Here is a 23504-nt window from a genome sequence, read left to right as displayed (position 1 = left end):
CGTATGATGGCAATGCTATTTCGGCTCGGGATCTACAACGTTGATGCGCGAATAACGGCATGCGAAAGGATTAAAGCAAATCTAGCGGGGGAGAAAGTCGAAGGGAGAGAGTGTACATCGATCACGCCGCCGTGTTCTTCTGCAGGGCGTGCATGCGGGACATGAGCGTGTCGCGCTTGTTGACGGCGGGCTGGACCTTGATGGAGACGGGCTCGAAGGACGGCGCCGTCGAGTTGGCGTCGACTGGCTTGAGCGCGTGCGAGCGGTCTGGGACGTGATGCTCGGGTTTGAGAGGCACGAGGGTCTCGGTAGGCTTCTTGGCGGAGAGAGGGCGTGCTTGACGGCGGGCGGACGAGGCAGGCGCATTCTCCTTGTCGAGCGGGATGGCCGGGACAGAGGAAGCGAGAACAGGCCGCGGGGTTGTTGCAGTGGAGCCGTCAAAGTCGGACGGTGCTGGTCGCTTCTTACCGACGGACGAGGGTGCCGGAGCAGAGGGCAGCGGGGCGACGGCCAGCACGGTCGGGGCGGCAGCGGACGCTTTGGCGGTGGCAAGGTCGCGTTGGAGAGACGCAATCTTGGCCTTGAGTCGCTCAATCTGCGTCGAATACTTCTTCTGCACCTTGAGCGCCTAGGTGGATGAGGAAGGTCAGCTTCGCATAGCAGGAGGTGAAGCGAGCCGGACGCACATCGAGCAGCTTCTCATCCGCCTCCTCGACGTCGAGCATCTTTGCCTCGAGCAGCTTCTCCAGCTCAGTGATCCGAGCGACGGCCTCACTGGAGGATGCCGTGTTCGCCGCATCCGCCTTGAGGCGCTCGACTTCGCCAAGCAACTCCTTGACTTCAGCCTCGGCAGCCGCCTTCTCGCGCTCGCAAGCCTCCGAGTACTCGATGACCTCCTTGATGTTCTGCTGCGTCTGCTCGCGAAGCTGTCGCAACTCTTGCTGCTTCGACTCGTTCGCCTCGCGGAGATCTGCCGAAGGAGCAAAGTCAGCTCAATCTGCGGGAGCGCTGAGGCGGAGTATTGAGACGCACGAGAGGTCAACTCGACGATCTGCGATCGCAACCCCTCGACTTCCGCGGTCAACGCCTGAGCCTCGGCCGCCGAGCTCTTGCTGAGCTTGCGGAGGGTCTGAATCTCCTTCGACGACAGCTCGACCGCCGTAGCAGCCTTTGCCTCAGCGTCCGCAAGGGCTGCGCGCGCCCGCTCAGAGCCTCGCGACTCTTCCTCGAGCCGCTCGGTCATCCTGTCCAGCTCAGCCCGAGCATCGACGAGATCACGCTCGACTTGGGCGGCGCGCGCGCTGCGGCCCTCCGCCTGGTCAAGCTTTGCCGTCAACGAGGCAATCTCGTCGCGGGCGGTTGCGAGCTGGATGGTGAGGTCGGCTCGGACGGCGTCGAAGTCGGCCTGGGCGACTCGAAGTGCCTGCTCCTGCTCGTCCCTCGCCGCCGTTGCGCTCGCGTAATCAACTACGACTTGCGAGAGCGCGGCCTCGGCTGAGGAAGCGCGCTGTTCCGCCTCCTCTCGCAGCTGGACTGTCGTCTCGACGGCGTCTTCTGCCGAGCGTGCTCGAGTCTCGAGCGACGCGACTCGCTGCTCGAGGTCGGCGCGAACAGCGTCAAACGAAGACGACTCCTGCTGCAGGTCACCCAGCGATGCAGATGCTGCGGCGAGGAGGTCCTTCGTGGATGCGAGCTCGTCGGTCGTAGACGCCAAGTCGGCAGCGATGGAAGCGGTTTCTGCGCGGGCCGCAAGAAGCGCTTCCATCGTCGTTTCTCGGGCAGACTCAGCCTGTGAACAGCCTTGTTAGCCTGAGGCAGGGGATGGGATGAAACGCAAGACGCACCTCCTCGACGCGCTTGTTGAGGGCAGCCGCCAAGTTCTGCTGCTCGAGCAGGCGGGCCTCCTTGTCGGCTGCATCGGCGACCCGAGCCCGCAATTCTGCGACGATGTTTTTGGCCTCGTCGACTTCGCCTTCGAGCGCGACGATGCGCTCGCCGGCTTCGGCGAGTTGGGCGGCGAGACCGAACGCCGTCTCGCTCGTCTTGCGCAGATTCTCTTCGCGTTCAGCCACATCGGAGCGAGCTGCTTCGAGTTGCTGCTCGAGGGCGGAGACGGCGGCCGTCGAGGCCTTGCCGGCGTGGACGACCGAGGCGAGCTCTGTCTGCAGCTCCTCAAGACGAGTCTCGAGTGCTGCACGAGCAGACACCGCAGCGGCGAGCTGTTCCTGTACCGCCTGCAGTTCCGTGCGCATGTCGAGATTGTCCGGCAGACTCTGGACGGCCTTGTCGACGTCCGATGTGACGGGCGCAGCCGAGTCCTCCTCGGCTTGCAACTCGTCGTCTTCGCCGTCGTCAATGGCGACGCGCACAGCCAGGTTGAGCTGCAGAAAGGCGATCTTGGCCTGGTAGTCGACGATGGAGGCGGACTGATCGGCGATGCTGGCACAGCGGAGAGTCATCAGTCTCCAGCCTTCAATGCCCGAGGCAAGATGAGAGACACACGTTCGCTTGAGCTGCGTGACGTCTGAGCGAAGAGTGTCGCAGAGGGTGGCGAAGTCGTCGAGAGCATCGCTGGTCGGAACTTCGCGAGACTCGCCAAGAGCGGATGCGAGCTCTTCAAGCTCGACAATGCGTGCGCTGGCGGTCGCAGATGCGGTCTTGAGCGCAGCAATCTCCGCCGATGCTTCCTCGCGTTCGGCCTGGACAGCGAGAAGAGCCTGTCGCAGTTCCTCCACGACGAGTTTGGCGTTGTCGCGTTCGGTACGGAGCTGTAGATCACCCATTAGCATCGGGCTGGAGAGAAGAGCCGCCCCAGGACGCACCGTATCGACCGACTCGGTCGCAGCGTCTAGCTCCCCCTCGAGACCCCACGCGTTCTCCCGCTCCAGTTGCTCCTCCTGCCGCATGTGCTGCTCCTCAGCCAAGCGCCGGAGGGCATCCGCCACCCGTACTTCTGCGTCCTTCGCTCGCCGCTCAGCCTGCTCCAACCTGTCCTCAACCGCCTCCCTCTCCCGCTTCGCCTGTCGCAGCGCGTCTTCGATCTTGGCATTCGCTTCGCGCTCGGTCGCGTATGCCGCCTCCTTGTCCATGAGGTTGAGCTGTAGGCGGCTCAGTTCGGTCGCCTTCGTCTCCTCTGCTTCGCGCAATCGCTTCTGCAAGGTCTCCATCCGGTTTCTGGCTTCCTCGCGGACGAACTCGAGCGAGTCGCGGAGGCTTTGCCGCTCGTCCCGCAGTCGGTCGACGAGGTGGCTGGGGTCGAGGCTAGGCGTTTGAGGCGATGGCTGAGGAGATTGGTTGGAAGAGGCGAGGTTGGCAGGCGTGGCCGGCACAGGTGTTGCGGGACCGGGCGCCGTGCCGGTCGAGGACGACTGCGACTCGGCGAGCTCGCTCTGGAGTTGGTCAAGCGAGTCCTGCAGGTTCGAGAGGTTGTGACGAGCCTCGTCGAGTTCGGCGCGAAGGCATTCGACGGATGCTTCGGCGGCTTCGGCCCGTTGCGTGAGCTCGTTCGCCTTATCCTCAGACTGGCGCGCTTGTTCGGCCAGGGCGGAACGAGCATCGCGCAACTCCCAGCCGAGTGAATCGGCTTGCGATTCGCTGGAGGCGAGAATACGACGCAGCGACTCCGCCTCGTTCACCTGTCGCTCGAGTTGCTCGACAACCGCGTCTTGCTCGCGGAGGCGAGCGTGAAGCTCGCCGATCTCGTCGGCGTCGGCGAGGTGCTTCTCGTCCGCAGCGGCGCGGACCTCGTCGAGCTCCTCCTCGAGGGCCGCGTTCCGGCCGTCGAGCTGTTCGGCGGCTTGCTCGAGTTCGGCGAGCTGGGCGTGAAGTGACTCGCGCTCGAGGACGAGGTCGTCGTGAACCTTCGAGATGTCGGCAAGCTTATCCTCCGTCGCCCTGAGCTGCTGCTTCGCGTCCATTAGCGCCTCCTCGACGGCCTCAGCTTCCGCCTTCGCCTCGGCGAGGGAGCCGCGCTCCGACTCGACATCATTGCCGAGCAGAGCAACTTCTGCTTTGAGCGAGTCGATCCGCTCAGCAGCGGCAGCGTGAGCATCCTCGACGGCGGCACGAGCGGCATGAGCCTTCTCGAGCTGCTCCGTTTTCGAGTCGTGGCGAGCGACTGCGTCAGCCAAGTCGGCTTCGAGTTGCGTAACTCGTGCCCAAACGTCGATCGTCGCGGCGTCCCGAGTCTCGAGATGCCGGGCAAGCTCGTCGCGCAGGGCGTCGGAGCCTTGCTCGGCGGCGGCTCGGGCGACCTCGAGCTCTGCGACCTGCTGATGAGCAGTCGCCAAGTGGTGCTGGGTGTCGGCGAGTGCTGCGCGAAGTTGCTCGACTCGCTCGACAGTCGCTTGCAGAGTCGCAACGCGGTCGTTCTGTTCGACGAGAGTAGCGAGGTGCTCGTCGCGCTCAGCGGTAATGGCGGCGAGAGTCGACTCGAGCTCGGCCATGCGGCTGGTCAAGTCGGCAGCGTTCGCATCCTTCTTGGCGGCGCGCTGGGCATGCTCTTCGAGCTGCGAGGCGAGACTGTCGCGATCGGCGGCAAGCGTGTCGAGTTCGGGCAGACGAGCGGAAAGGTCGATGATTTGCTGCTCCTTCTCAGCCAGTTGAGCGCGCAGGTCGGCGAGTTGCGATGTGAGGTCGTCGAGGGAGGAGGTTGAAGCGAGAAGGGCGTTGTGGGCGGATCTGCGCTAAGAAGCGGTCAGTGAACCTCAGCCGGAGAGATGACCGTGCCAACTAACTCAGTCTCGGCCAGCCGTCGCTTGACGTTGTCGAGCTCGTCCACAACGTTCTGCTTCTCCTCCTGCTCGGCGTCCTGGAGGTCACGGTGGCGAGCCAGCTCTGTTGAAGCATCCTGGTGCGCCTTGGAAGCGGAGGCGAGAGCTGCGACAAGGTCGTCTCGGCTGCGGGCGAATGGGTCAGCAAAATCATCGTCTTGAAGCTGAGAGACGACCTACTCGGCTTCGACAGCGGCGAGACGCTCCTTCATCTCGCGACGGACGGCCTCCATCGCCTCAGTGGAGACGGTCTCCTCTCGCGCGGATTCCGTCTCCTGCGCACCAGCCTTCGCCGCTCGTGCAGCCTCCAGCTCTTTCGACATCGCCTCCAGGTCCTGCTCGAGCTCCTCAATCGCGTTGTCGGCGTCTTCGAGGTCCTGAGCAAGCTTCTCCTTCTCCTTCTCGGCGAGCTGAAGCTGCTCCTCTGTCCACGCAAGCTCGTTCTCCGCCTCATCGCGCTCCTCCTCGACATGAGCAAGTGCATCAAGGTCGGCTTGGGCGTCGTGCAAGAGCCGCTCGAGCTCCTCCCGGTTTCCCTCCATTGCCGTCCGCTCCTCATTCATCCGCGCCACCTCGGCCTGCAGCCGCTCGACCTTCTCCGTCAAGAAAGCGCGCTCCTCCTCCGACTCCCGCAAGGCGTCCTCCATCTCCCGCTCGACCTGGTCGCGAACTTCACGCAACTCGTCCTTGGTGCCCTCGAGCTCGTCGCGCGCATCCTCAAGATCGCTCTTGAGCCGCGAGACCTCCTCGGTCGATGACCGCTCGAGCGCCATGAGCTGGTTCTCCACGCGGAGGAGCTCGTCCGACTTGGTCTGCAGCTTGGCCTGCGTTGTCGAGAGTGTCGACTCGAGAGACGAGATCGTCGATTCCGCTTGAGTGAGCGAAGTCTCGAGAGAAGCGATGGTAGACTTGGCGGACGAGAGGTCTGCTTCGAGTTGGGCAGTCTTGCCGGCGTCGACAGTCGCGGAAGCGGTAGTAGCGGAGACGGAGGTGCGGCGCGTGCCTGCTGGCTGGCGAGTCGGAATGGCGGAATGATTGGCAAGACTGGAAGGCGGGCGGGTCGAGCCGAGAGAAGAGGGAGGACGAGCGGGAGCCTTCGAGGCGGAGGCGGGAGCGGGGATGTTGGACGAGTAGCCGAAGCGTCCTCGAGTTGCGGGTCCGGCAGGCAACTTGCTGTCGGCACCAGTAATCGAAGCGCGGGAAGGCTGCGAGGGGAGGTGATATTAGAAGGGAAGAACGGCACGAGAAAGTATTAGGAGAAACAAACCGGACGAGCAATCTTCGATGCTCCAACCTTCGCAGACTCTGCAGTCGCCTTGTTCTCCTTCTCCTTTTCCTTCTCGAGCTTCATCTGCGTCCGCTGCAACTCCATGGTGAGGCCGTGCACCCGCTTCTCGAGGGCCGCCTTCTCCTGCGCGACCTGCGAAGGCGCAGCCGAGCGAGCTTGAACGACCTCGAGGTCTACGGCGTTCGGGAGTTTTCGTAAGCACAGAGGGACGCATGAGCGAAAGGAACCGGCGACGCACCGTACGAGAGACGCTTGATCTCGCCCGCCTGCTCCTTGACCTTCTCTTCCACCTCGCGCAACGCGACCTCAGCGTTCTCCTTCTGGTTCTTGATGGTGTTGTAGGCCTGTAGCAACCGCGTAAGCCGTCAAAGCACTTGGAGCTAGTGAAGTCCCTCACATCGGTTCGTTTCCGCAAAGCCTCCTCCGCCTGGACAGCCTTTGCCGCTTCCTGCTGGGCCTGCGGGCGTCGCAATCCGTTAGTACAATCGCGAGAACAGACCCGCGAGCGTACGCGCCTTCGTCAACCCCTCGCGGACCTCCAACTCGAGCTCATGAACCCGGTCCTTCAACTTGAGCGCTTCGTTGCGCTCCGAGTCGAGCTCCGTCTCGAGCTTGACCTTGGCCCGCTTGAGAGCCGCAATTTCCCGATCCTGCGGCGTCTCCTCGGCGGGAAAGCCCATCTTGGGCGCTGAGAGATGGAGCGAGTTGGGCGATGCGATGAGGGGTTCTGCGAGCGAGTTGGGCGAGTGTGGCGATAGTGCGAGTCGGCTAGACGTCAAGCAGGGGTCCAAGCAGCCCAGCGAGCGTTTCCTGCAGCCGCGGCAGGCTTTTGGGCGAGATGCGAGAGGAGACAAACAGTCGACGCGTGCGGTCGTGTCGAGGAGCGGTCAAAGTCCACGGACACGAACGCTCAAACGCTCAATCTGCACGCTGGTACAGCTTACACGCAAAGTGCATTGTGAAGGAGAAGCGGGACGCGAGGAGTATCCTGTCCGAGTCGACCTTCCCAACTTCGAATCCTGTTGCAAGCGGACTGCTACAGCCCGCACACGTACGCCACGTCCAGCATCGGCATCGGCTTGACCCTGCACGCGACCGCAACCTCCTCGACCAGCTCGGGCGTGATGACCAGTTCGAGCTCGGCGTCGGTCGCCGACTCTCCCTCCTCGATCTTGACCACGCCCTCGCCCCGCCGCCACTGCGCAAGTCCAGACTCGACGAGTGCAAAGGCGACGTCGTCAGGGCGCAAGTTGACCGCGTCGGCTAGCTCGTCGAGCGTCGTCGGGAAGGCGAATGACCCGTCGACTGGATCGATTCTGCCTTGTCGAGGCGCCTTGGACCTGGTCGAGCGGAGCGTGAACGCCTTGGCGGGTGAGGCGGCGAGCGTCGCAGTCCCAGCTGGCAACTCGCCATCCCAGCCTTTCGACCGCCGCTGCCGCTTCCGCCGTTCTCGCTCGGCATCGTCGTCGCCCGCGCCGGGCGTCGTGCTCTTCGTCGGCGAGACCGAGACGCCATTGCGACTCGGCACGAACGACTCAATGGAGGGCGGTTCGCAGCGGAGGGCGAACACGGCGCGGAAGTAGCGGACGAGGACGGCAGTCCAGTGCGCGAGGTAGCCCTTCTGGCCGAGTTCGGAGAGTGGTCGTTCGGGTGTGCCGGCCGTGGAGGAGAAGCGGCGGGATAGCTCGTAGCCTGCGGACGAGAGCGTCAGGAAAGACTCGCTGAGGGCAAGACAGTGAACTCACTGAACTCGATCAGCAGCGTCGCCCAGCCCTTCTGGCGGAACGGCGGGAAGACGACGATGCACGCGAGGTTGTAGTCGTCGTACGATATCTTCTCCTACGAGCCGGGCAGCTATGTCAGCGCGTCGCGATAGGGGCAGAGACGGGTACGCGTACTTTGGAGAAGTAGCCGAGCACCCATTCTTGCTTGCTTGTCGCCTCCGTCAAGAGGTAGAAGGTGAAGCCCTCGACCTGTGAATCGACGCATGAGCTGAGGTGTTAATAGCGAGTTGGGACGAGGACGCACATCGAAGAACATGTACTTGTGCTCGATGAACAGCTTGGCGAAGAGGCACAGGTTCTGGCAGTACAGCTGTGCGGAACCAACACGCGTAAGCATTGTTTGCAGCGAACGAAAGGCGATTGAATGGTGAGGACGCGCGCGCACCTTTGCCTCTGCTCCGTCGACCTCCCAGATGCTGGTCGCGCCTCGCTGATAGACCCGCCGCCCAGGCGGTCGCGTAACGGTGCACTCCTTCTGCGAGAGTTCAGATCTTGTCAGCGGGTCGAGCCGAGCGAAGCGAATGGAGACGACGAACCTGGTGAGCGAGATAGGCGACGGGCAAAGCCAAGTACTTGAAGCACTTCTCGCACACGAAGAGCTTCACCTCCTCCTTCAGCTCGTTGTCCTTCTCCCTCGCCAGCTCCTTCTCCCTCTCCTCCCTCGCCCGTCGAGCCATCTCCCGCTGCTGTCGTTGCGTGACGCGAGGGACGGCTTCACCCGCAGCTGTCGCGGCGAGACGAGCAGCCCGCTCGGCAGCTCGCTTCGCCTTGACTGTCTCGCCAGGCGGTTTGGGGAGGAAGCGGCCAGCTCGTCCGCGTTCGGGAGGAGCGTGTCCGCCGGGATCGATTTCTAGAGGGTGAGACAAGTCGGGTGGACTGAGGGAGGGTTGAGGCTGGTCGGAGAGGATGGCTGCGGATGTAGATGCGACGGGTTTGTCTGATGAGGCGAGCGAAGCGGAGGTCGACATTGAGGGGAGCTGGAAGGGCAAAGGGTGGTCTACGTCGATCGACTCTGGGGGATGCGTAGCTTCGGTGTGGGTAGACGCTGAACGCTTGGAACGATCTGGCGGGAGAGCTGAGGGTGGAGCGGCGGCGGATGTCAAAGAAGCTGCGACCTGCGAGTCGACGGGCGATTCCGCATCGGTCTCTTCCACGACGAAATTGTCTGAGTGCCGAGCACCGCTCGACTCGACTGCTGGTGAGCTTGCAAGCTCAGGACTGGGCGCGATGGCTGAGGCGAAACCTGAGGCGAAATCAGGCGAGACGTCCTCTTCCTCCTTCACCGCCGGAACCGCCGCAGAAGCCGCTTCAGGCTCAAGCGTCCCCTCCTTCTTCACCGTCGGAAGCCTTTTCGTGAACCGCCCACCCGCTTCGCGACCTGGTCCGCGCTTCTCTCCTGCTCCCGCCTGAGAAGCCTTGTCTCCGCTTGTTGTACTCGCTCCGGGAAGCTCGTCCAGCGGATATGGCGACCTGAACTGAGCTCTGATCTCGTAGCCGGCATAGATGACGAGGTCGATGCGGCGGCCAGAGTCAACTCGAGGTGCGGGAGGGGGAGCAGGCGACTAAGGGTCCCGATAGGACAGATTCGTCAGCTCGTTGAACCTGCGAGACGGCACACCGTACGCACAGCTTCATTCGGTTCTCTCGCGCGCTTCTTTCCCCTCGCAACAGCCGAGAGCGCCTCGCTATCCTTCCCTCCTCCGCGACTTGTTGATGGAGTCGGGTCGGCGGGCACAGCCGGTGCGGTCGGTTCAGTAGGAGCCTCAGCCGTCGAAGACCCTTGCTCCATGCTAGCGAAGTAGTCACAAAGCCAAAGGAGCCGAGAGCGCGTGTCGAGGTGACCCAACCTCTGGACGACCCCGTCCGAGAAGTGTTGGAAGGGCGTCGTCGCTCCCCTTTCGCGTTGTTCGCGCACTCAGTGACCCAATGGGACACGTTCGACGGCTGGGAACGTCGAGAGGACGAAAGAAGCGGGAATGAAGCAGGAAGCATCCTTACAACCGTTGCCTCCTCGAGCGTGAATGGCAGGGAGCGGGTATTACAGGCAAATTGTCGCGTGGACGGGGTATATAAGCGAAGTGGAGGAGAGCAATGGACGGAGCAAGCGGGTACAATCAGCGACATGGCGGCGCCTTCAGCCTTTTCGGACAGTCAGTCGGCAATCACTTCTTCTTGCCCTTGGCCTTCGAGTCCGTCTTGGCCTTCTTGCCGCCCTTCGCGTCCTTCTTATCGTCGGCCTGTGTGAGTGATGTGAGTCAGCTGGTAGCCTCGAAGTGTCGACACCGAGGACTGCTGCCACCGCTGGACAGCCTGTTCCGTGAGCGGGGAAATGTGACGCACCTTCCTCTTTTTGCCGTCGTCCTTCGGCGCCTGGACCGTGAAGAAGCCGTCGAGACGACCCTGCTGCTTGGCGGACAAGCGCAGCTTGAGCTTGTCGGCGCCCTTGCGAACACGCTCCTCCCTGACAAGGTGACGACGAGATCAGCAGTTTCGAGCAAATAAAACGTACGGGCGACGCACGAGAAGCCCTTCTCGCGGACGAGGAAGTCGACGAGACCCTCGACATCGGGCGCCTCCCACTTGAGCTGCGCAAGTAGGGCGGGCCCAAGTCAGCAACAGAAGTCTGGCAAATGCTCCGCTCGACGCACCTCAATGTCCTTCGCTGGCTTGACATCCGGCTTCTGGAACAACTTGCGTGCCTCCTCGTACGGCCAGTCCTCAGGCGGAGGATTCTTGCCCTTCCTCAAGTGCGCGAGAATGTCGTCCATCGTCTCGTAGTCCCTGACGAGCTTGAGAGCGGTCTTGGCACCGACACCCTTGATGGGCTCGAGGTAGTCGCAGCCGCAGAGCATGCACATGTCGATGAACTGCGGAGCGGGCTAGGGTCAGCCGGCGTCTCTGCGCGGCACTTCAGGCAGGCAACTCACCTTGTCCATCGTCAAGTCGAGACCCTTGAGCACCTCATCGAGCGAGATGATGTCGATCGGCATCTTGCGCGCTTCGGAGAAGGTGAGGTGACGGAGGACGATCGGCGAATTGAAGGTGAGCGTGTCCATGTCCTCCGAGCCGGCACCGTAGACCTGCGGCCAGCTCAGTGTTAGTGGGCGAAGTGTGTCGAGCGAGAGAGCGCAGGGAACGAACGAGACCGCCGCGGCAGAGCTCAGCGCACTGCGCCTCGGCTTCAGACGGAGCCTGCGGAATGAATGTCAGCTCTTTCGCGTCCCGCGAGCGCACAGTATGCGCGACACGCACCTCGACCCAAGGAATGCCCATCAACGTCAACAACCTGCGGCACTCCTCGTTATGCTCCTTCGTAACCTTGACCTGGCGACGGCTGAGCCTGTCGACATCCTCGGCGGTACCTGAGAGAGTCGCGAGCGTTGGTCGCAAAGTAATAACTCGAAGAGGACAGAAGACTGGGCTTACCGGTCTCCTTTGCCTCCTCCTCGTCCTCCTTCGCCTCCTGACGGTTCGAAAAACGCTTCTTGAGCTGCGCAAGATCGGTCGTCTCTCAGTGACGGTTCTCGAAAGACTGGGAACTGCATACTCACGACGTTGGACTTGAGCTGCGGCGGCTTGCCATCGAAGACGTAGCAAGGCTTGAGGTCGTTCTCGACCATGCGGATGGTCCTGCGCGTTCCCGCGTCAGCGAAGGCACGTTGGGACGAATGAAATTGCTCGCACCTGTAGAAGAGACCCATGAGATGCGACGTCGTCTCGCCTGCCTCGTTCATCAGCTGCTGGCCGTCTTGCTGGCGCACGGCGATGAGGAACTGGTAGATCGACATGGAGCTGGGCGGAGGGAGCGGTACAGGTCAACCACAGTCGAGTGAGTGCGCAGCCCTTGCAGTCGAAGCGGACGCACGCATCAATCGCGACCTTGCGGCCAAAGAGCGTCTTCATCTCGGCCTGCTTGATCGCCTTCGGCGCAAAGTCGTTGATGAGCGCGGTGAGACCTGCACGAGCGGATGACTGGTCAGATAGCTGGATATGCGCGACAAATTAGAAGGAAACGCACCCTTGATACCCATCTTGGCGTCGCGGGAGGGCAGAAAGAGGGGAAAAGGGGTGGGAGGGTTTGTTGGTAGTCTGCGTGGTCACGAACGAACATGTCAGCCTGTACTGCAGGTCGCAGCCAGCGTTACCCCTCGTTCTTCTCGTCGCCGTTGTTCTAACCCGGTCGACTGCTGATCCACCTCGCTCCAGTCGGCCCGTGCGCTTCGTCCAGGCTCTTTGCCCGCTCCTTGATGCCGTCTGGCTGACTCCCGTGCGCTGCCCGTGGTGCGTTCGCCGTGCTTTTCGAGATCGCTGGAAGTGCGATGAGGCCGGGTGGAGAAGAAAAGAGACCGCGCAAGCGGCTGCGCGCGAGACTGAAGCTCACACTGAGTGCACTAGCGCGTGTGTGTGAGCCTGGCAAGCTTGGCGAGCAGCGTGAGGACGAGGGAAAGATGTCAAAGGTTGAGGACGTGACGCAACGCGATGGGCGAGGGGGAAAGCGAGACGGCGCTTCTTTCGTGCGCAGGGCAGGCGAGTTGTAGGTCCTGAGCAGTGTGCAGGAAAGGGGCTTATGTGGCGGATGTGAGCAAGCGGAGACGGAGATGCCGCCAATGGAGTGCAGATGCGTCTCCTCCGCTTCTCGCGGCTTTGCTGATCTACGGACAGTAAGCTTGGTCGCGCAACGTCGAGAACTGGCATGCAAGCTATTGAAGGAGGCGCGTAAGGAAGCGGACGAGGCGGAACTCTCGACCTCGGGATTGCAAGCGCGAAGCGCCCTCATGTTGTTGCGCCGTCCAGCTTGTGCAAGCTAGGCGCCGATACTATGAGACCCACGTGATAGCCAACTACACCATCGAGGCACTGGTTGATGTCGAAGCGACGGCGAGCTGGCAGTGGTGAGCTTCGTCGTCGACAGGAGGAGGAGATGCGCGGCGGCGAAGGTGGCTGCTCACTCCTGTAGCATCGCAATGGCCGGTGAGTGACGCTAGGTGCTGCTGAACAGGCTATGCCGCAAAAGATAGCCTGGAAGGGCGAAGCGGAAGAGGAGCGAGACGAGGGAGGGGACGAACGAGGATCTCATTCCCCGCCTCTTTGTCTGCGCTGCTTCATTCCGAGGCTCTGTCCTCCTGCTTTGCACGGCGCTCCAGCGACGACACAAACTATTGGGGACGAAGGAAACCGGAGAGAACGGATTCAGCTTGGGAAGGCCCTCTTCGGTTTCTCGCTCGTCTCACGTCGCGCAGACGTCCCGCTTCGCGTTCAGGCGTCTCCTACCGCCAAAAGAGATGTTATGCAAGGTCTGGGAGGCCATCGGGAGTCGAGGGAGAGCATGGGGAGCCGAGCAACCTCACTCCCCGTTCCGACCCCTTCTACCGGACCCCCAGACGTTAGCGGAGCGTCTTCCTGGACCCCAGACGTGTGCGTAGGAGGCAAAAAGCAGCGACCCGGGTTTGAACCGGGGACCTGACGATGTGCTTCAGAGTGAGCTTTGGAGGAAACCAAACTTCTCAGTTCTGGACTGCAGTCGACCGCTCTACCACTGAGCTACCGCTGCTTGGTGTACGACCATTTTTATGGAAATTCTAATTCCGCACGGTGCCGGCCGTCCAAGAACGGCTCGAATCGGCCCAGTAGAGAGAGCGCTCAGGAGGGCATTCTGAGGCCAGACCAGCCAAAGTCGCATCTTGCGGGCTCGTTCGGGTCGCTGAGCACTTGCAAACGTCGAGAAGAGGTGCTGGGAGGAGCGGGGAGAGGTGCGGAGACAAGGGCGGAACAAATTCCCCGATGCGGAGGCGGCTTTCGCCGCCGACGAGGTTTGCGGCGTCCTGTCGTCTTCCTGCGTCGCCTGCCGAGTCTGCGCTGTATCTGGTGGTTGAGGAGACGTCAAAGCAGTCGCAGGAGCGGAGTGTACAGTCGTGTCTACCGAGAAAGCCATTGTGCCGATCCACTCCCTGAGATGGCCTTCCCAACTCCCAGGAAAGCGTTCTTTATTGCCTTGTAGCAGCTTGACAGATCTTCGTGGAGCTTTGAGTTGATTGTGTAACACCTGGCGTGTGTTCAATGCCTAGGAGACAGAAAGGCGTGCGTAGTAGGGCGTCCAACGCAGCAGGTGAGCATTGCGCTGTCGCTTCTGTTGTCCTTTGCGTATGCACATCCCATGCTTGCAGTCTAGTGATGACAGGCAGTCAGTGCAACTCACAGCATAGCTTACTGGCGGCGGGCGGCTTGCACAGTCTGTCCCCGAGTACAGTGAGTAGCTCCTTCCTTCCTCCAGCCAATGTCCATCTCAACCACACTCAGCCTTGCTGCTGTGACAGCCTGCTTCCCGCACAAGCTGAGTACTGCAGGGCCCAACCAGGTACATGCCAGCAGGAGCTGCCACGGACGAAGGGGTAAAACCTGCCGAGGAAGAGGACGCTTGCCTCGTCGTACGAGTCTTCCTTTCATTTGGACATGCAGACCTATCCACCCCTCACTGAAGCCAGGACATCCTGACTTGGGGAACGTTGTACCGAGTTGGGCTGTACATACAAGAAATAGAGGATCTCCGTCCTTCGTCTCTCTTGCTTGAGGAAAATGGCAGTGCGCTGTACCAGCTTGCAGAGGCAAGTCCAAGCGAGGACTCAAATCAGTGCTTTGGCATCCACAAGAGTCTGTTCGGCTGGCTCGAAGCTCCTTTGCTCAGCTTCTCGCCTCCGGTAAATCGTTGCTTCCTGACGTTCACCCCTACTTCTTGTGGTCAAATTGCTCCTTGACAGTGTCAACATTCACTAGTGATATTCGAGTGTTTGGCGTCTCCTGCTGCTATCTTCATCTCATTCGTCCGAACTCCGAAGGACAAAGTACGATACCTCCCTGGCTCTCAGGCTCTCCCCTGACTTCCGCTGGACTCCTACACCTTACATAGTGTGTAAAGTAACGGTAGGAGATGCCTGAAAGTGAAGCGGGACGTTTGGGCGACGTGAGACGAGCGAGAAACCGAAGAGGGCCTTCCCAAGCTGAATCCGTCCTCTCCGGCTCCCCTCCCCGCCCTTCGGCTGCCTTGTATCTGTAGGATAGTGCAAATCAAGGGGACAGAACTTCGAGGCACAGCAGGTCAGGTGGAGATGAGAGAGGCGAAAAGGGTCGCCGTCCATCCCTCCCCTCGTCTCGTTCCTCTTTCACTTCGCCCTTCCGGGCCATCTTTCGCGACATAGCCTGTTCAGCAGCACCTAGCGTCACTCACCGGCCATTGCGATGCTACAGGAGTGAGCAGCCACCTTCGCCGCCGCGCATCTCCTCCTCCTGTCGACGACGAAGCTCACCACTGCCAGCTCGCCGTCGCTTCGACATCAACCAGTGCCTCGATGGTGTAGTTGGCTATCACGTGGGTCTCATAGTATCGGCGCCTAGCTTGCACAAGCTGGACGGCGCAACAACATGAGGGCGCTTCGCGCTTGCAATCCCGAGGTCGAGAGTTCGATCCTCTCTCGGGGCACTATCTTTTGCTGCAGCGTGCTCAGACACCCCGCAGCATCCTCTTTTGCCTCCCGCAGATCCCGACGTGCGCTGCGGAAGCGTCCAAACGCAGCAAAGAGAGAGGAGGACGCCTCGCTAGCCTGCGAGGCTCGCTCGCCTATCCTTCGCTTGTCCTGACAGTCCTTACACTCCTCCAGTAGTGCACCAGCAACAAGTCTGGAGAAGAGGAAGAAGGGATGGATGGATGCCTTAGCCGGCGAGGGCAGGACAACAGGCTATCCGTCCCCTCGACAGCAGACAGCGTCGCTGCCGTTCAGCTGTCGCATCCCACAGCACCAGCTGCACACACACTTAGTCAAGGAGATGGCAAAACGATGTTGCAACAAGCAGGGAACGGCAAATGCGGCGGATGCGGGTACGGCGAGAGCAAGAGGATTCAGGAAAGGTCGAAGCCGGCGCCCGAATTGATCGCATCTGTAGCGTGCGACGGTCAGCGACGGGTCAAGAGAGCAATAGAGAGACGCGCTACGCACAGATGAGCTTCTCGCGCAGGTTGTTCGGGTCCTGGTAGTCCGGTAGCTTGAGAAGGTTGACGCAGGTCGCGCTGGGAGGAAGAGCAGGCGTAAGCGAGCGAACGAGCGAGAGACGCAACAACAACGCACCTCGTGGGCAACCTCGTCTGGTCACCGCCAGCGTTGCGGATCGCGAACTTCGGGTTGAGCTGCCCAAAGCCGAGGAGGGGTGGGCGCTCGCACGACGTGACAAACTTGACGAGCTTGGCGCGCTGGTCCTTGTCGAACGACTCGACGACGTCCCAGAAGGCGCGGATGGTCGGCGTGTTCTCCTCCTCGGCGAAGCCGCTGTAGACGGTGTTGGCCTTGAGATCCTCGATGTCGATGGCCTCCTCCGTGCCGCCTGCAGATCCAGCAAGTCAGCGTGCACACAACGAGGGAATTAAAGAGCCGTGTAACGCACCGACAAGGACTGCCAGCTCGGACTGGTTGAACATGTGCAGCCAGCGCGGGTTGATGATCTCGAACAAGCCCTGGTAGAACGCGCGGCATTGCGGCGCGATCTGAACGTTGAGGCGGTAGTTGCTGACGAGAACGATGTACTGCATGCGGTTGTCGTTCGTGACGGGGATCTCGGAACCGCCGGGGATGAGGTCGATCGAGCGGGAGACGCCAAAGTCTGCGCATGTGCGGCAGTCAGCCTCTGCATTCTCGAGCCGAGCAACACGCAACGCACCTTCTTCGGTGATGGTAAAGTTGAGCGCGAGGTCCTCCTCAACATTGCCGGGGTAATTCTTCAGCTTGAGCAAGCCGTTGTACAGCTCCGGGTCGAGAGAAGCGAGATCGTCGAGGTAGCTCTGCCGTCCAAGCCACTGCGAGCGTACAACGCAGGTCAGCATCGCAACAAGCTCCCACATCGACTTCGAAACGCACCTTCGCAAGGAAGAAGTTGGCAAACTTGACGTTGACAAGGATGCCCGAGTAGATGGCCTTGCCGAGGATCCTGCCGACGAACGTGAACCACGAGAGCTGCGTCGATTCCTTGGCATACGCATGCGGATTCGGGTAGATCTCCTGCTCGGACGTCGCGAGCCACAATCCGCGGTTCGTGTCGAAGACTTCCTTCGAGAGGCTGCGCAGCGGGCTGCCATGAGCGGAAGAACTCGGTGGAGGGAATAGCGGCGAACGCACCTCGTCAGGAGCTCCTTGAACAGGCCACCACCATCGATGCCGCTCTCCTCCATCCCGTGCTCGTCGATAAAGACGATCTCGATGCGCTTCTTCAGCTCCGGTCCGAGCCCATTCATGTGCGTGTAAGCGTCCTCGGCAAGGTGCGTCCGCCTGACCACGGCCCTGTGCCTCGACCTCGCCGCATACGAAGTCGCGTCGCCCAAACCAAGCTTCGCAAAGTCTTTGTCGATGAATTGGCGGAAGATGGCGACGCGCGTCTCGAAAGGTACGACGAAGGGGATGTTGTTGAGGATACCGAGGCGAGGCGAGATGAGGGCGAGCTGGCGCTTCGAGAGGACGGAGGAGCGGGTGCGCGGTGCGGGCTGACCGCGAGCGGACCTGTGGATCTGACCCCGCATTCCCAAACGTCGTCGGAAGTCGTTATTGGCGTAATGGTCCTCTTCGTCCTCAGGCGAGATCGGGCCATGCAGAGCGGGCTGGTCGTCCGGTCCTTCGCCCTCGTTGTCGAGGCGGTTGTCCTCATAGCTGCGCGTGGGCGTTTGAAGGTCAGTCAAGTCTCATGAGCCGAAGGACCGACGTCTTCACGCACACTGCCGTCTCGACAAAGCTGCGCATGTCTATCGCACCGGTCATATGCCAGTGTCCCTCGGGCGTGAACTGCCTTCTCGAACTGCGAGCACCAATGATCGTCAGCGACTCGCTATGTAGAGGCAGACGTAGCCAGAGCGAACGCACTCCCTCGCGTGAACCTGCTGCAAGAACCTCGTCATCAAAGCCCTGACGTCCTCCCTCTTCCATCCGCCCGTCCCGACGACCATGTCCGCTCCCGGCCCGCTCGATGCGGCCGTCCCGTCGTCCTGCCAATACATCGCGAATGCAGCATTCCGAATCATCCCGCTCAGTCCGATGACTTCGTCGAGCGTGAGCGGGTTCCTCGACTTTGCCCCGCCTGTTGCGGCTCCTCCGAACGCGCCTCCTGCACTGGAGTAGAACTCGTCGTCGCCCATCGTAACGAGACTTCTGCTGAACATTTCGAGCGCGAGCACCAGGACCGGCCATTCGTCCTTGTACCTCTCGTCTGCGAGGGCGGAGAGAACGACGCCGCTCTTCTCGCGCTTGGCGGAGGAGAGGGTGCGGCCGAGGGGCGAGGAGCGGATGTAGCCGCGGTAGAGTTCGCGAAGGAGGCCCGACGCGGAGGGGGAGTAGAGGAGGGCGTTGAGGGTTTGGTCGCGGAGGGATGGACTATGCGAGGAAGGCGAAGAGGAAGAGGAAGGGGCCGTCGAGAGAGTGAGCGAGGGTGACGAGAGGTGCGCGAGAAGGGTGACGAGGAGGCCGCTCAAAGCTGGGCGGGTCGAGGCGGAGTAGCGGTTCGAGAGAGCGAGGACCGTTGCCACATGCGCGGGCGAGGCGATGTGGAGGAGAGACGCGCGAACGCGCGAGTCGAGATTGAGGCGGGCGGGAATGGCAGGGACGGATGGCGGAGCAGGCGACATGATCGCATCGCCCTCGTCGTCCCTGTCCCTCGACGTCCCGACCGCCACCCTCGCACGTTCTACCTCCTCCTCATCCACATCCGAATCGTCGCCACCGTCCTCCTCGATCGATCTCGCGCGCTCCTTCCCTTTGTCCTTCTTCCTGCCCGACTCCTCAAACACCCCAACCGGCAACCTCGTCAACAACCCCCTCACACACTCCAGGTACGCCAATGCCTGTTTCCCGTTTTCCACGCCTCCCGCACCCTTCGTCGTGGTATTGAGCCGCGCCTTGCCCAGCTCGACGACATGCGCCAGCAAGACTGCCGTTTCTCCTTCTGACAGAGCTGCGAGCTGAGGGAGCGCGACGTCGGATGTGAGAGAGGCGAGGAGGTCCCAGTAGGGGACGGATGTGGTGAGGGTCGTAAGGAGGGCGGGCGAGAGTCGGTGGGGTATCAAGAGAGGAACGGTGAGGATCGAGAGTGCGCAAGAGAGGAGAGCGGCGGCACGCTGGGGAGATGTAGCGTGTGTCGTTGATGCAGGTGGAGGGTACGCGCGAAGAGGGAGAAGCGAGAGCGAGATGAGTGCCGAAAGGGAGGGATGGGAGCGCTGTTCGGGCGGCTGCGAGAATCGCAAAGTCAGTGCCGAAACTCGAGACAAGCTAGGAAACACACGCACGATAGAGGCGATCGCCTGCCCAAGCCGAGGATAAAACGCCTTCTGCTCGAGCAAGTACGCGAGCAAGCCGTCCCTCGGTACTTGCGCCAGCGCCTTCCACTTGGCGTACGAGGCGGGATCAGCGAGAATCTTGGCGATCTCGAGAAAGAGTGGAGATTGAGGGAGTCTGCAGGAGGTCGGTCAGCGGATGCAGGCGGGAGGTGTGAGAGAGGGTACGCACAAAGGAGATGCGGTCGCTTCGGTGAACAGCAGAGTCCCGATCATCCGACTCAGCGTTACCCAGCTCTCCGCATCGACGCGATACAACGAGAAGAGGAGCGGCGTCTTGTCTGCTCGCAGGAAGGGAGGGTCAGCTTGCGAAAGGCCAACTTCGAATTTCGCGAACGCACCTGTCCCGCCCTGCGCCGTCTTCAACACCGTCCTGCTCCATGCCGCGAGCCTCTTGACGTCCTCCTTATCACCCGGAGAGTACGCAATAGCCAGGAGACGAGACGCAGCAAGGACCTTGTCCGCAGAAGGAGGAGGAGCGTTCGCGGGTGTCGAAACGGGAATGAGGACGTCGAACTGCGAGCGAAAGCCGGAGCGCGCCTGTCGAGCAGCTTTCCTGCCTCGATAGAACGCCTGCACGCCGTACGAACGAGAGTCAGTCCATCGAATCGGCGCCACCTTCGGGATCGAGTGAACGAAGAGGGAGGACGTCAGCCTCCTCTCACATCGCCTCTGGGACTCACCTGAATCGACAGCGCCGCCGCCGCCTTCTTCCTGTCCCTCTCGCGCTGCTCGCGCTCCTGCCTCGCGCGCTGGACGAGGTCGAGGTGCGATGCCGGTTGGTTCGAGTCGCCTTGTCGTCCGCCGAGGTTGATCTGTGGTCGTGCGCGGGCCGATCCCGTGAACAGGCTGTCCATACCGTAGCCTCTGAGACTCTCAGCCAGTCTCAGGAAGAGAGAGGCGTTGTGGCAGGAGACGAAGTCGCTCTCTCGCTCCTTCCATCGACCAGGCTCACGTCAGCTCACCCGCTCGAGGACTCGCTTTACGCTGGATTGAACGACTGCTCTACGCGCAGAAGTGGGGGCGGACAACCCCGACGCCGCACTTGCTCGCCCCGCCCGCTCGAAGCTCTTGACCATGAGCGACCCTCCGCCTCCTCCTCCCGACCCAGCAAAGCCATGGGCGCAGTATCTCCTGCAGCCTCACAGTGCGTTCCCGCTCACTCTCTACACTCATTGATGTCGACTGATTCCTGCGGTGTCGTCAAGCAGACCCACACCCCTCCCCCCTCTCCGGCACCCAAGACCTGATCTCCCTCTTCCACCTCTCGCCCCTCTACGATACCTTTCTCCGCCCCTACCTGCCCGCGAACCTCGCTCCCATCCCAGGCTCGGCCGGCGCAGAGGAGGTTGAGGCGGGAGGGGGAGCGGTCAAGGGCCAAGTGTTGTTGGGCAAGGCAGCGCAACTTGCGGCGCAGGGCGGACAGTTGAAGGCTTCTCCAGCGAGTCCTATGCCTGCCTCCTCCTCTGCTCCCGCGGCGGGGGAAGCGAAAACTGTAGGGGCGGGACTGAAGATCACGCTTGGAGGGATCAAGTTGGCTGGGACGACGGTCGCTGCGGGCGCAGAGAGTGCGGACGGAGCGGGCGCGGGCGGGAAGAAACCCAAACGACCAAAGATGGACAAGTCGTTCGATTACATGGTTGGAGACGTGCTTGGTTCGTCCACGTCCCTCTTTCCTCCCTTTCCCTACTCACAAGCTCATTCTGACGACTCGATCCAACGAGCAGGCCGCATCTCCCAACCACACCCCTCCTCCCACCCCTCCTCCTCCCTCCTCTACCTAATCTCGAACCCCGACCCCGCTCCCTGTCCGCCGATCCACCCTCTCGACCCCTCCCAACTCCGAGACGCATTCACGCTCAAGCAGGGTGGGTTGAGTGGGTTTGATATGAGTTTGTGGGAGGGACGAGGGGGAGAAAAGGGAGGGGGGAGGAAGGTGAGTTTCGTGGCCGTGACGGGGCGCGCGGCAGTAGGTCGTGTGAGACGGTGCGCTGACGCTGTGGGATACCGGGCGCGAATCGCAGAAGAAGAAGCGGAAACAGGACGACCTTGCAGCGGCAGGCGACACGCAAAAGAAGCAAAAGCGATGAACCCGCTTTCGTTTTTCTCCTTTCCTTCCGGATGCCCCGCCCCTCTCGTCTCTTGCGCTGTCGTTCTTCTCTCGCATCGCGTCATCGTTTTCGGAGTATTCTCGGCCCACGTCAAATGTTGTAGCCACCACCACCTGCATTGCCCACACGCTCACCATCCATCACCCTTCTCCCATCCCTCCCGCCCTGTCCACGCAGCGCGAGTAGCCAACTGAACCACGTTGCTCAATGAGCAGCAGCGGAGAGGTGCCAAGTCCAATCCCGCAAATCCTCCCGCAGGCAACGCTCCAATAGGCTTCTTCCTCCACCCTTGAACCCTCCTCGGCCACTCCTCCGTTCGTCCTTCGCCCTGCGCTGCAGAGCTGGGAGGAGCGGGAGCGGGAACGGGAGGATTCGGGGAGAAGTGAGAGGCGAGGTCGGCGGAGCGGGACACGAGCGAGTCGATAAGTCTCGTAGCCTCCTCCGCTGTCTCGACCCGTGAGCCCTGCACGAACCCCTACCGAGCATCAGCAACCGAGGAAGCAGGAAGAAAAGGAGACGGGAGGACGCACGAATGAGCCGGACGCGGATTGGGACACTTGGCGCGCCAGTGCGAGGAGCGGGGTAGTCCGGTCTATCAGGTCCTTCAGGGCTGCGTCTTCCGCTGCCGAGGGGGATTGCGAGCGAGAGGCGAAGAGGGAGTCGATCAACCCAAGCGCGCTGCTCAAGTCGGACGCGTCAGCCGTGAGTGCTTTGATAAAGAGTTCGGAAGACGCACGCCGGAGTTCGAGCGAGCAAGCAGCTCTTGATCACTCCCTTCAGACTCACTCCCCCCTCTCCCCCCTCGCCCTCTTCCTCCTCCCCCTCCGGCTCGAGCGAGACCGGCGCATCCTTCACCAACTCGCCTGCCCACGCGCTCACGCACGCCACATAGCTCTTATCCGCCGTCTCTCCACCCTCCAAGGTGCAGAGTATGTCGAGTCCGCGCTTGATCAATACGTCCGAGAACGTTGTCGAGGAAGAGGAAGCGGAGGGGAGGGAGTCGAGGTGCGTGATGAGGGGTGTCCAGAGCGCGAGGAGGTCGGGTGAGAGGGAGGGACTGCGGGGGGTGGGGCGTTTCCTGCACCAGCAAGCCGGGTCAGTCTCTCGTGGAGAAGGGAGGGGAAAGAGAGGAAGGAGAAGGGACGCACTTCTTAGCGAGAGGTACGAGACCCCCTTCACTCCACAACACCTCTGCCACTCCCTCCCACGCTCTCTCCCTCCCCGCCCCCACACCTCCCAGGGAGTTCTCCCCAACCCACCTCTCCACTTCTCCCAAACAAGCTCTCATCTCCCCCCTCGTTCGGCCTACGAGTGACGCATCTCGCAGGGTGGACTTGGAGAGGGATTTGTAGGTTGTTAGGAGGAGGGTGCGGAGTGGGGAGAGGTCGAGGGGTGGGAGGACGGGGGTTGTGGATGTAGTGGAGGAGGAGGAGAGCGCGGCAGACCAGTAGTGCGTGTAGAGCCAGTCCAGCGCCTGCGAGACATCGAACGTGTCAGCTTCGATCCACTCGAGCCAGCTCTCGTCGCAGGAACGAGCCCTCGAGACAGAAAGCGACGAAGAAGCGCGCGCAGACTGACCTGCCTCGCGGCGTCCCTCAACACACCCAAGCTGGGCAAGTTCTCGTGGGTCGCCTGGTGCCTCAGCTCGACGAACCACAGCGGGAGCTGGATCTGCTGCGCGAGGGAGGCGATCGAGCGAGCGAAGTAGGTTGTCTGGAGTGGGTCGACGAGGGAGTTGACGAATCTGCGTGCGGGCGAGTCAGCGTGGAAGATGGGAGAGGAAGGTGAGGTGCGCGCACCGGACGATGGCCATTGCGTAGGCGAGACGGAGGTCGTGGGTTGAGTGAGGGGCATGGTGAGGGGAGTTGGAGTCGCGGAGGACGAGGGTGAGGAGCGCTGCTGTTGATTCTACGGCGTGAGGGCAGTTTCCTCGTGCCAGCCAGACGTTGATCTGCCCTTACGATGCGACGGGTGAGCGAGAGTGGGTGGGTTGGATGATGAGGAGGGGGAGTGAGCGCACCGTCTCGAGGGCGTCGAGTTGCGAGGTGGGTGTGGCCGAGTGTGCGAATACGAGGTCGTGCACGTGTGTGAACTCGCTCAGTGTGCTCCACGGTGTCCTGCGCGGGTGCACCATCCCGTCGCACCGGTCCAAGCTTGCCCTCGTCGCCGCCTCCCTCTCCCTCTCTCACTCTC

The 23504-nt window shown here is 61.8% G+C and overlaps 6 protein-coding genes across 6 annotated transcripts; 1 reads left to right on the top strand and 5 right to left on the bottom strand.

Annotated features, from left to right (window-relative positions):
* Window positions 1–121: 121 nt before the first annotated feature.
* RHTO_07468 (Prefoldin domain containing protein) lies at window positions 122–6740 on the bottom strand (the record flags this gene model as incomplete). Its single annotated transcript, XM_016421124.1, has 12 exons — window positions 122–628; window positions 687–970; window positions 1033–1789; window positions 1845–2439; window positions 2503–2768; window positions 2823–4680; window positions 4737–4898; window positions 4953–5977; window positions 6040–6233; window positions 6299–6404; window positions 6458–6517; window positions 6576–6740. The coding sequence occupies 12 exons, from the start codon at window positions 6738–6740 to the stop codon at window positions 122–124; spliced, it is 5979 nt and encodes a 1992-aa protein (XP_016274245.1).
* Window positions 6741–7096: 356 nt separating this feature from the next.
* RHTO_07467 (histone acetyltransferase) lies at window positions 7097–9633 on the bottom strand (the record flags this gene model as incomplete). Its single annotated transcript, XM_016421123.1, has 7 exons — window positions 7097–7752; window positions 7806–7899; window positions 7959–8033; window positions 8089–8154; window positions 8230–8319; window positions 8381–9406; window positions 9472–9633. 7 exons carry the CDS (start codon window positions 9631–9633, stop codon window positions 7097–7099), a joined length of 2169 nt encoding a protein of 722 aa, XP_016274244.1.
* A 373-nt stretch (window positions 9634–10006) lies between these two features.
* RHTO_07466 (FEN-1 endonuclease) lies at window positions 10007–11875 on the bottom strand (the record flags this gene model as incomplete). Its single annotated transcript, XM_016421122.1, has 12 exons — window positions 10007–10081; window positions 10185–10305; window positions 10365–10429; window positions 10493–10711; window positions 10772–10924; window positions 10986–11036; window positions 11097–11206; window positions 11271–11334; window positions 11396–11474; window positions 11529–11636; window positions 11710–11800; window positions 11863–11875. The coding sequence occupies 12 exons, from the start codon at window positions 11873–11875 to the stop codon at window positions 10007–10009; spliced, it is 1149 nt and encodes a 382-aa protein (XP_016274243.1).
* A 3860-nt stretch (window positions 11876–15735) lies between these two features.
* Window positions 15736–20057, bottom strand: RHTO_07465 (ubiquitin-protein ligase E3 C; the record flags this gene model as incomplete). The annotated part of the gene is made up of 13 exons (XM_016421121.1): window positions 15736–15773; window positions 15833–15903; window positions 15962–16214; window positions 16275–16490; window positions 16548–16683; window positions 16745–16943; window positions 17003–17527; window positions 17592–17672; window positions 17738–19095; window positions 19153–19318; window positions 19373–19481; window positions 19542–19773; window positions 19884–20057. The coding sequence occupies 13 exons, from the start codon at window positions 20055–20057 to the stop codon at window positions 15736–15738; spliced, it is 3558 nt and encodes a 1185-aa protein (XP_016274242.1).
* Window positions 20058–20277: 220 nt separating this feature from the next.
* On the top strand, window positions 20278–21290 carry RHTO_07464 (uncharacterized protein; the record flags this gene model as incomplete). Its single annotated transcript, XM_016421120.1, has 4 exons — window positions 20278–20347; window positions 20412–20855; window positions 20928–21136; window positions 21225–21290. The coding sequence occupies 4 exons, from the start codon at window positions 20278–20280 to the stop codon at window positions 21288–21290; spliced, it is 789 nt and encodes a 262-aa protein (XP_016274241.1).
* Window positions 21291–21441: 151 nt separating this feature from the next.
* Window positions 21442–23445, bottom strand: RHTO_07463 (bud formation and morphogenesis protein; the record flags this gene model as incomplete). The annotated part of the gene is made up of 7 exons (XM_016421119.1): window positions 21442–21774; window positions 21842–21989; window positions 22048–22368; window positions 22460–22785; window positions 22890–23055; window positions 23111–23262; window positions 23332–23445. The coding sequence occupies 7 exons, from the start codon at window positions 23443–23445 to the stop codon at window positions 21442–21444; spliced, it is 1560 nt and encodes a 519-aa protein (XP_016274240.1).
* Between the last annotated feature and the right edge of the window lie 59 nt (window positions 23446–23504).

This window comes from Rhodotorula toruloides (assembly GCF_000320785.1).
Source record: "Rhodotorula toruloides NP11 unplaced genomic scaffold Scaffold7, whole genome shotgun sequence".
NCBI classification, from domain to species: domain Eukaryota; kingdom Fungi; phylum Basidiomycota; class Microbotryomycetes; order Sporidiobolales; family Sporidiobolaceae; genus Rhodotorula; species Rhodotorula toruloides.
Note: the sequence above shows the minus strand (reverse complement) of the source record. Positions and strands in the feature narration are given on the sequence as shown.